This window comes from Rhineura floridana, chromosome 1 (assembly GCF_030035675.1).
Source record: "Rhineura floridana isolate rRhiFlo1 chromosome 1, rRhiFlo1.hap2, whole genome shotgun sequence".
Taxonomy (NCBI): domain Eukaryota; kingdom Metazoa; phylum Chordata; class Lepidosauria; order Squamata; family Rhineuridae; genus Rhineura; species Rhineura floridana.
The window spans coordinates 318,516,774-318,528,258 of record NC_084480.1 but is presented as its reverse complement, the minus strand read 5'-3'; the positions used below and the strand labels follow the sequence as shown (position 1 = coordinate 318,528,258).

Sequence of the window (11,485 nt, the reverse complement as noted above, 5' to 3'; positions counted from 1 at the left end):
ACAGATATTCTTTCAGCATGAAGGTTAATCTCTGGGCCACAGAGGCCGTGATGAGTCTACTATGGCTACTAGTGGAAGGTGGAATCCTGGCTGGGAGGGGGTGTTGATGGTTGGGCACCAGCAGCAGACCAGAGGTAGGGCCAGGGGTGAAGGGCTGCCAGCAAGACGCAAGTAGGTGAAGAGCAGCAGTCTTGAAAGAAAGGAAGTCTCCCACCCTAAGCCTGGAGTCTGGCTGGCAGATGGCTAGACTGGAAAAGCAGCTGCAGGCAGAGGGTAGGTGAGTGGACATTAGGGTTGGGGAGAAATGTGATTCAGTTCACTTTCAAAGGTGAACCTACCTAATTTGCACTTTCTGAAACAACATCTGAATGGAAACACAGCCATCCTTTGAAATTCGCACTCCTCTGAATTTTGTAATGCAGTTCTCCATTTGAGTGATGCGTACCAAAATGCATATACTAGGGGCAAAGTGTGCACAGAAAAGCACAGATTAGTGAAAAGAACATGCAAAACTCCAGTGTAGTAAGTTGCATTGCAAAAAATGTGTATATTAAGCAATTTTGCATATAAAAATATATGTTAGGAGAAATTCATGCTAAAATTCTGATGAATTTTCACGCGGACTTTTTTTTTTTTTAACGAATCACATACTGATGTGTAAATGTGGACAGCTGAATTTAGGACTGGAAAAATGAGGAAGAGAGAGAAGTTACAATGGACAGATGTGTCCATCCCTCGTGGGGATGTGGATCAGTGCTCAGATTAACAGTCCTCTTGTCATTTTGGTGACGCCCTCTTTAGCTACTGTCATTAGAAAGCTCCAAGGGATGATGGTTTGGTTAAATATGAAGGGGAGGGGGCTTGTAGATTTCATGAAACACCCTCTTTATTCTCCCCGTCCCCTGCTGTGTTGACCTGTTTCATTAGGCTGCTGACTCTATGGAGTTTTTATAAACACATTGTTTTAATGCGTTACTAATTTATTGTGATTTTAGTATTTTATCAAAGGCCAACCTGGTAATGTAGTTGAAGGATGAGATGTAAATATATGAATAATAATGTTGATCACCACCACAGCATCGAGTTGGATTGTTACCTTGGTACTTGTGTGCGTGCGTGCGTGCGTCCGTCCGTCCGTCCGTGCGTGCGTGCGTCCATCCGTCCGTCCGTGCGTGCGTGCGTCCGTCCGTGCGTGCGTGCGTCCGTGCGTGCGTGCGTGCGTCCGTCCGTCCGTCCGTCCGTGCGTGCGTCCGTCCGTCCGTCCGTGCGTGCGTGCGTCCGTCCGTCCGTGCGTGCGTGCGTCCGTGCGTGTGTGTGTGCGTGTGGTGTCATTCCCAGAGGCCTTCTGGGTGTGTGTGTGTGAATGATTGCCTTCCCCATTAGTCACAATGGGGAAAGCCATCTCCCTCCTTCCCCCATCAAAGAATGTCACAGGAAATGACAACCCATCTTGTTGTGTCACTCCTGGAGGGCATTCCATGCAGGAATGAGGTTGGATCAGCAGTCAGACTTTTTTGTTGTTTAAAAAAACTAACAAAGGAAAACCCTTGGCCGACTCATCTTTAACCTTAAGATAAGACAAACATTTTTAGCAATTGCCCTCCCGCCCCCCGATTATTGCAAAGGAGGGCATTTTCACGCTACCTCAACCTCCTCAATCCTATGAAATTTATTGGGGCCAAAACGTTGGCCTAGCACCCATTAATTGCCCCCTCTCTTTTTCTCATGAGAGCCAGTGTGGTGTAGTGATTAGAGTGTTGGACTACGACCTGGGAGACCAGGGTTCAAATCCCCACACAGCCATGAAGCTCACTGGGTGACCTTGGGCCAGTCACTGCCTCTCAGCCTTAGAGGGAGGCAATGGCAAACCACCTCTGAATATTGCTTACCATGAAAACCCTATTCATAGGGTCACCATAAGTCAGGATCGACTTGAAGGCAGTCCATTTCCATTTTCTTCTTCCCAGGAGCTGTTAAGGCTATAACCCAGAGCCCACAGCTCCCCCTTGTGGTGAGCTTCCAGAGCTACTTATTGAACTCAGAGCATCACCCTAAGTGGTAAAGGATCCTCAGATTTTGAAGGGGGTTATTTATTTATTTATTTATTAACTTTATTTATACCCCGCCGTTTTTCCAAATTGGAACTCACGGCGGCTTCCAGATAAAAAACAGATACAATTAAACCCTACCAAAGTTAAAAGCATATAATACATAAGTAAATAAATATAGACAGATATAATTAAAAAATGAACTCTAATTTAAAATAGCATTAAACTGTTTCTGATAATTAAAAACTATACTCATAAAATCAGAATAATTTGATTATGGACGAGGCAGCCGATCTGGCATGTATAACCGAGACCTGGGTGGTTGAGCAGGGAGGAGTTAGTCTCTCCCAGCTCTGCCCACCGGGGTATTTGGTTCAGCATCATGGTAGATCTGAGGGTCGGGGAGGTGGGGTTGCTGTGGTCTATAAGAGTTCCATCTCACTCACCAAGCACCATGTCCATGCAATTACTGGTCTGGAGTGTTTGCACCTTGTGTTGGGCCAGAGGGACAGACTGGGAATCCTTTTGGTGTACCGCCCACCTTGCTGCCCAATGGCTTCCCTAACTGAGCTGACGGAAGTGGTCTCGGAGGTATTGTTGAGATCCCCCAGACTATTAGTACTTGGGGATGTCAACATCTATGCCAAGGCTACTTTGTCTGGGGCAGCTCAGGACTTCATGGACGCCATGACAACCATGGGGCTGTCTCAACGTGTTAGTGGCCCAACACATACATCGGGGCATACTCTCGACCTTGTTTTTACTACTGGACATGGGGATAGTGATCTGGATGTGGGGAGTCTTACATCTCTCCCTTTGTCATGGTCAGATCACTGCTTGCTGAAGTTTAGACTTTCAGTGGCCTTCTCCCTCTGCAAGGGTGGGGGACCTATTAAAATGGTCTGCCCCCGGAGACTAATGAATCCTAATGGTTTTCAAAGGGCTCTGGGGGATTTTCCGGCTGATAGGACTGGCGCTCCTGTCGAAGCCCTGGCTAATCTGTGGAATGCAGAGATGACCCGGGCAGTGGACACAATCGCTCCTGTGCGCCCTCTCCTTTGTAGAGCTCATACAGCTCCTTGGTATACTCCGGAGCTAAGAGCGATGAAGCAAGATAGGAGACGGCTTGAGCGGAGTTGGAGACGAACTCCCGACAAATGCAATTATGCGCTGGTTTGTGCTTCTACCAAGCTGTATGTAGGAGCGGTGAGGGCAGCGAAGAAACAACATTTCACCGCCACTATTAAGTCATCTCTCTCCCGCCCAGCGGAGCTTTTTAGAGTCGTCCGAGGGCTACTCCATCCAGGTCCACAGGACATGGCAGATACATTGGTGGCCCGCTGTAATGAGTTTGCTGAGCACTTCCAGCATAAGATCTTATGCATTCGCCGGGACCTAGATTCCCATTTTATGACAGTTAGTCCTAATGAGGTGTCTGGAGCACAGTCTAGTCATGTTTTGTTGGATGAGTTTCAGTCGGTTCAGTTCGAGGACGTGGACAAGGTGCTTGGACAGGTACGTGCAACCACTTCGGTACTGGATCCTTGCCCCTCCTGGCTTATAAAAACTAGCAAGGAGGGAACAGCTGGCTGGGCCAAGGAAGTGATAAATGCCTCCTTGCAAGAGGGAGTGGTCCCTGGCTGTCTGAAAGAAGCGGCGGTGAGACCACTTCTGAAAAAACCTTCCTTGGACCCAGAGGACTTCAACAGCTATAGACCAGTGGCGAATGTTCCATTCTTGGGCAAGATCTTGGAACGAGTGGTTGCTGACCAGCTCCAGGCGCTATTGGATGAAACCGATTATCTAGATCCATTTCAGTTGGGTTTCAGACCCGGTTTTGGCACTGAGACGGCCTTGGTCGCCCTGTTTGATGACCTATGTCAGGAGAGAGACAGAGGGAGTGTAACTCTGTTGATTCTCCTTGACCTCTCAGCGGCTTTTGATGCCATCGACCATGGTATCCTTCTGGAGAGGCTTGCGGAGTTGGGAGTTGGAGGCACTGCTTGGCAGTGGTTCCACTCCTACTTGGCGGGCTGTCTCCAGAAGATAATACTTGGGGAACATTGCTCGACTCCGTGGGTTCTCCAATATGGGGTCCCGCAGGGTTCGGTTCTGTCTCCCATGCTTTTTAACATCTATATGAAGCCGTTGGGTGCGGTCATCCGGAGTTTTGGAGTGCATTGTCATCAGTATGCTGATGACACGCAGCTCTACTTCTCCTTTTCATCTTCTTCAGGTGAGGCGGTCGATGTGCTGAACAGTTGCCTGGACGCGACAATGGACTGGATGAGAACGAACAAGCTGAGACTCAATCCTGATAAGACTGAGATGCTGCTGGTGGATGGTTTCTCTGGTCAGACGGTGGATACGTACCCTGTCCTGGACGGGGTTACACTCCCCCTAAAGGAGCAGGTTCGTAGTCTGGGAGTCGTTTTAGACTCTTCCCTATCACTTGAGGCTCATGTAGCCTCGGTGGCACGGAATGCGTTCTACCAACTTCGGTTGGTAGCCCAGCTATGTCCCTATCTGAGTAAGGAGGACCTTACATCAGTGGTACATGCTCTGGTAACCTCACGTTTGGACTACTGCAACGCGCTGTATGTAGGGCTACCTCTGAAGACGGTTCGGAAGCTACAGCTAGTGCAAAATGCGGCGGCCAGACTGCTAACAAGAACCAAGCGGTTTGAGCATATAACACCTGTTCTGGCTCGCCTGCACTGGCTTCCAATATGCTTCCGGGCCAGATTCAAAGTGTTGGTACTAACCTATAAAGCCTTATACGGCGCGGGACCATGATATCTGCTGGAACGCCTCTCCCGATACGAACCGGCTCGTACACTACGGTCTACTATGAAGGCCCTCCTCCGGGTCCCGACCCATAGGGAGGCCTGGAGGGTAGTAACAAGATCTAGAGCCTTCTCAGTGGTGGCCCCCGAATTGTGGAATAGTCTCCCTGAGGAGGTACGCCTGGCGCCGACACTATTATCCTTTCGGCGCCAGGTTAAAACCTTTCTCTTCTCTGAGGCATTTTAATCTAAGTTAATTTGAGTAAATGTTGTAATTTTATTTTAGATGGTGTACTTTTATATACTTGTTGTATTAGATCCTGTAATTTTATTATTGTATATGTTTTTATGTTCACCGCCCAGAGAGCTGTTTGCTAGTCGGGCGGTATATAAGCTTAATAAAATAAATAAATAAATAAATAAACAAGCAAGAGCAATATGACCTCCTTTTGGGCCTATCCTTAGCCGCCTTCGGAATCAAAGGCTTGCTGAAATAAGAAAGTTTTTACCTGTCGACGAAAGGACTGCAGGGAAGAGGCCATTTTTATCTCCTTAGGGAGGGAATTCCAAAGCCTAGGGGCAGCCACCGAGAAGGCCCTATCTCGTATCCTTGCTAGTTGTATACTTGTGCGGATGAAGGTATTGAAAGAAGGGCCTCTCCTGAAGATCTCAGAGCCCGGGCAGGCACATAGAGGGCGATGCGGTCTGACAAATAGCCTGGACCCAAGCCCAGCGGTTTCATGTAGATGTTAAATAACATAGGGGACAAAACTGAACCCTGAGGGACTCCACAGGCCAACGGCCAAGAAGTCGAACAGGAGTCCCCCAGTACCACCTTCTGGGTTTGCCCCTCCAGGAATGACCGGAGCCACTGCAAAACAGTGCCCCCAAGTCCCATCCCAGCTAGGCGGTCCAGGAGGATACCATGGTTGATGGTATCGAAAGCCGCTGAGAGGTCCAGCAGAACCACAGGGACACACTCCCCCTGTCCAGTTCTCTGCCTAGGTCATCCACCAAGGCGACCAAAGCCATCTCCATTCCATCTGACCAGGCTGGCCACTGGCTGTCCTCAATGTGAAGGGCTGTAAAAGCTTCAGGTTGGGATTTTGACTGGCAACAGGAGTCCTTACTTTTTTTTAAAAAAAAAAAACTACATTTATATTCCACCTTTCCTCCATGGAGCTCAAGGTGGCATACATAGATCTGCTCCTTCTCCCTTTTATTCTCACAACAACCCTGTGAGGTAGGTTAGGCTGAGAGATTGTGACTTGCCCAAGGTCACCCAGTGAAGTTCATGGCCGAGCAGGGATTTGAAACCTGGCCCCCCAGGTCCCAGTCCAACACTCTAACCCCTCCACCAGACTTGACTTGGCTCATTCTTTCTGGCTCATTTCTGACAGTCCTAGAGAGAGGAAGGAAGGAAGGAAGGAACATCTTGAAAAAAGGGGGATGCTTGAAACTTCCAAAGGAGAAGTGGTCTGATAATGGGTCCTTTGCTAAACAGCTGCCCCTTTTGCTGCTGGCCCGTCTCCTGGAAATCTAACTAACTGACTAACCAACCTCAGCTCCTTTTGAGAGGAAGGCCTCTGCAACAGAGCTACGGACAACACTTTGATGGAAGGTGTGAAGACGGTTCTCAACACACCATGGAATGCAGAATGCTGGTTTAGGTGAGCCTTCTTAATACATTTTTGCCATCTTCAAAGTTTGAAGAACTGCAAATATTATTATGGGCTATTGGAAGAGATGTGGCCACCAGGTACAGACCCGGAGATGACTCCTCTTTACTTTCCAGGATTGTGTAGATATGGAGATATCAAAAGGTGAGTCTTCTCCTATTGCTTCAGCATTGCGAAATTCTATGGAAAATTTGAGGATGTAAACATGGGCTGCCTATAAAGTTAATAACGACTCTGTTGAGGTGGGTCTGTTCACTGGAATGATGCAGCCATGATGCAATTGAAAGAACTGTTTTACATTACAAGTACCCAACTGGCAAACCAATACCATTCACATAGAATGGTAACAGATGGGAGGGATCTTAAAAGTCATCTAGTCTAACTCCTACAGCAAAGCATTGTTTCTTTTAGCCGTTTAAGTGAGAGGACAGGCAGGACAGACGCTAACGTTACATAGCACCAGTACAATGTTGTGCATAGAGGTACTGCATTGTTGTGCACAAGAACAAAAGGAGCCAAGCTCTGTCCTGAATCCGTCTCTGCAGTAAGCATTAATCTCTGGGCAATGCTCCAAATGACCTTGGAACATGTGCGCAGTGGAAAGTCTTCCTAAACGAGTCACTAGAACTGTCTGGAAGCACACTGGCATTCATAATAGAGCCCTATAATTTGTAATACCTCGGGGGTCTATGTAACTGGAGAAACTCTTTTTACTGAGTGAGGGGAAACAGGTTTGTTGTTTGTACAGCTACAGAATAGCCAGCTGGGAGATCCTATAAAAGCAGGAATGGATGGAAAAGAAAGAGGGATCCTTAAGGGCACAGGGGGGAATGAAGAAACAGGTGAATAGATCAAACAAAATGTAGGCACAGCTCTTTATAGATTAGAGGACATTGGCTGATTAACTCTGGGACATTCATCCCCAGATAGCGAAGCAGAAGGGCTGCCATAGGACTTAAAGTCTCCTGAGAGGCACTCTGTGCATACTCAGATAATTTGTTGTAATGGTGGTGGTAATTATTATGTATTTTTGAGGCACTGAAAACCATTTCTTAGACTGAATCTGGCTCAAAGTAAGTACTGAATTCCTGCCCTTCAAGTAATTTCTGTTAAACGACACAGATGGAATCCAGAGAGAAAAGTCCTGATAACACTTTACTCAGCAAACTGAACAAAAGACGGTATAATTTGAGGAGAAACAAACGGAGAAGTTTTGCTTTTCTTTGTTCAGTCCTTGTGCATAGCAGAGGGATATATGACCAAACATGCAGAGGGAAAACTTCCTCAAAACTACATAGCCAATCAAAGCATGTGCTACCTTAGCAAAGAACATGCCATTCTGCCTGGCTGCTAAGAACGTAAGAATATAAGGCGACCCTCCTGGATCAGGCCAAAAGGGGCCCCTCTAGTCCAGCATCCCATTCTCACGGTGGCCAGCCAGATGCCCCCATGGGAAACCCGCAAGCAGGACCTGAGCGCAAGAACACTCTCCCCTCCTGCAGTTTCCAGCTACTGGTATTGGGAAGCATGCTGCCTCTGACTGTGGGGGGAGATCATAGCCATTGTGGCTAGTAGCCATTGATAGCCTTATCCTCCATGAATTTGTGCTGAATGAATACGCACTTTCTTTTGTCTGTCCTGAGTCTTCCAGCGTTTAGCTCTGTTGGATGGGCCCGAGGGTGACTTAAGGTCTGCGGAAGAGTTGAATTCTCAGAGACGAAGCAGCAGGTATTTTGCCCAACCAACCAACCAACCAACCAACCAACCAGCCAGCCAGCCAGCCAGCCAACCAACCAACCAACCAACCAACCAACCAAGCTGTAGAGGCAGCCCAGATGCTCAACCAGCTCTTCTACCTCTAGGGTTCAGGATTTCCTGCCTGGTGCAAGACACATCAGAGCCCTGGGACCACTAATTTTAAAAAATTAAGTGTTGCTTCCTCGCCCTTCCACTGGGCCGCGCTAATGGTAAGGCAGAGTGTCTGCCTGCTCTGTGGGTGTTCGTATCACCACTTTCATAATGGAATCATGTAAGAGGCCCTGGAATGGGTGAATCACAACAGCTTGTATGACTTGTTATGTCACCTTAGCCTACCACAGCGCTGCCAAGCTTAGGGTACGTAGTAGCAGCATTCCCTTCTCAGTTGTGATGAAGCTTCTGCAATATTTATGGTGTGGCACAGAAGATTCCTTACGAAACAGCTTAATTGCAAAATGTTTTTACTTTTATTGTTGCTTTGCATTATGTAACGAAGGAGTTGGCGATACCAAGTTAGGAAGCGTGACAGCTGGGCAAATGATTCTGTGGGTGGTGTCTGTGACATCATGACAAGGACATGGAAAATGTAAAAAAGTAATTAAGCACCTCTCGGGAAAACTTTGGAACAGAACTATAGCTTGGTGGTAGAAATGGTTTTGGAAAAAGAGAAGACCACTCCCCCCCATAATGACTTGTGATGGATAAAGGCACTGGAAGTGTTGAGTAACAACTGTTTGATGTGACATCATATAAACTCCATGCAAACAAATCAAAAGATAAGCTCCACAAATAGCTGAGGTTGTATAACCTCCCGCACACTTTGTGCAAACAAATCAGGACAATGAATACTCAATAAACAGGTAATCTGGAAGCGACTCTAAGACCGGAGGCCTTGGAGAGCCACTGCCAGTCAGAGTCACCAGCATGGGGCTACTGGAGACCAATGGTCTTACTCGTTGCTTTTTTGGGTAAAGAATGAGGTGCCGGTACTCATATCTTGATAAAAGTGCCACATGCCGGCCTCAAATGGCAGACATGGGCAGCAAAAGAAGAGGTGCCAGTACTCCATGCTGCAGAGTATTGTCACATACAAAAAAGCACTGGTGTTACTATATCAAACACAACCAGCAACAGGACTCACAAATATGAAAATATGCTTGTAATGTACTCCAAAGAACAAACAATGAAAAATACTATAGAACAACTGGTTATAGACCCGTTCTGCTCATTAAGTCTTTTTTCAAGTATGTCCCATTTATTTATTTATTTATTTGATTTATATCCCACCTTTCCTCCCAGCAGGAGCCCAGAGCAGCAAACAAAAGCACTAAAAACACTTTAAAACATCATATAAACAGACATTAAAATACATAAAACAAAACAACTTTAAAAACTTTTTTTAAAAAAAGCTTTGAAGACATTTTTTTAAAAAAAGGTTAAAAAACATTGTTGTGTTTTTTTTTAAGGTTTAAAGCATATTCAAAAGCAATTCCAGCACAGAAGCAGCCTGGGATAAGGTCTCAATTTAAAAGGCTTGTTGAAAGAGGAAGGTCTTCAATAGGCGCCAAAAAGATAACAGAGATGGCTCCTGTCTAATATTCAAGGGGAGGGAATTCCACAGGGTAGGTGCTGCCACACTAAAGGTCCGTTTCCTATGTTGTGCAAAATGGACCTCCTGATAAGATGGTATCTGCAGGCGGCCCTCACCTGCAGAGCGCAGTGATCGACTGGGTATATAAGGGATAAGACAGTCTTTCAGGTAACCTGGTCCTGAGCTGTATAGGGCTTTGTACACCAAAACTAGAACCTTGAACTTGGCCTGGTAGCAAATGGGCAGCCAGTGCAGTTCTTTCAGCAGCGGGGTGACATGTTGGCGATACCCTGCCCCAGTGAGCAGTCTTGCCGCCTCATTTTTCACCAGCTGCAGCTTCCGGACCAACCTCAAGGGCAGCCCCACATAGAGTGCATTACAGTAATCCAGCCTGGAGGTTACCAGTGCGTGGACAACAAAATCAGTTTTATTAGTACAAAATAAAACCTTGGGAAAGGTTTTATAAAGAATCTTCTTTGGGGAATGTGTCCAAATAATTTCTCTTGCGTATCAGCAGCTGATGAGTAGTCTTTTAGCTCAGCAGATCTCTTTTTGTTGAGAGGCTGCTGAGAGGACAAGCTCCACAAAGAAGATTGTTTAGAAAACTTTTCCCAAGGATTTTCTACTAATTGGGACATATCTGAAAATAGACTTAGGCTGTAAACACACACTGGTCACCAGATCAAAGCGTTTCCATTGGCCACACCTGGAGGGGGAATCGGTTGATCTGCCAATCAGTTGTGAAATCTCTTTGAAGCTGATTTTTTAAAAAATCCCACTTAAGTGGCTCCCACCAGGTTTTACAGCAAATAGAGGCAGAAGAGAGAGGTGGAGATGCACTGGAACTGGCAGAACAGGGAGTGTGTCTCTCCCCTTACTGGTAGAAATGGATCTTTAACTGGTTGTTCTGCAGTATTTATTTATTTATTTATTTATTATTTGATTTATACCCTGCCTTTCCTCCCAGCAGGAGCCCACGGCAGCAAACAGAAATGCTAAAAACACTTTAAAACATCATAAAAACAGACCTTAAATTACATTAAAACAAAACAACATTAAAAACATTTTTTTAAAAAAGGGTTAAGAACATATTATTAAAGAAAACATATTAACAAGCAATTCTAACAGATGCAGACTGGGATAGGTCTCAACTTAAAAGGCGTGTTGAAAGAGGAAAGTCTTGAAAAGGCGCTGAAAGGATAGCAGAGATGGCGCCTGCCTAATAATTAAGGGAAGGGAATTAAGGGAAGGGAAGGGCAAAATTACCACAGGCCTAACCACAAGTGCCAAAGACACTTGAAGAGAGACACTGCTTACAAGTGCCTGTACGCTAATGCTAGGAGCCTGCGAACCAAGATGGGAGAACTGGAGTGCTTGGTCTTAGAGGAGAGCATTGATATAGTGAGCATAACGGAGACCTGGTGGAATGGAGAAAACCAGTGGGATACTGTTATCCCTGGATATAAACTATATCGGAAGGACAGGGAAGGACGTATTGGTGGCGGAGTCGCTCTATACATGAAAGAAGGCATTGAATCCAGCAAGCTCGAAACCCCAAAAGAGGCAGACTCCTCCACAGAATCGTTGTGGGTGGTGATACCGTGCCCCAGGAGGGACTTAATA

The 11,485-nt window shown here is 46.3% G+C and overlaps 1 protein-coding gene across 1 annotated transcript; it reads left to right on the top strand.

Moving 5' to 3' along the window:
- Nucleotides 1-29: 29 nt before the first annotated feature.
- LOC133375459 (uncharacterized) lies at nucleotides 30-6,411 on the top strand. Its single transcript, XM_061607066.1, has 2 exons — nucleotides 30-4,460; nucleotides 6,339-6,411. The coding sequence occupies exons 1-2, from the start codon at nucleotides 2,325-2,327 to the stop codon at nucleotides 6,375-6,377; spliced, it is 2,175 nt and encodes a 724-aa protein (XP_061463050.1). The 5' UTR covers nucleotides 30-2,324; the 3' UTR covers nucleotides 6,378-6,411.
- Nucleotides 6,412-11,485: the final 5,074 nt, after the last annotated feature.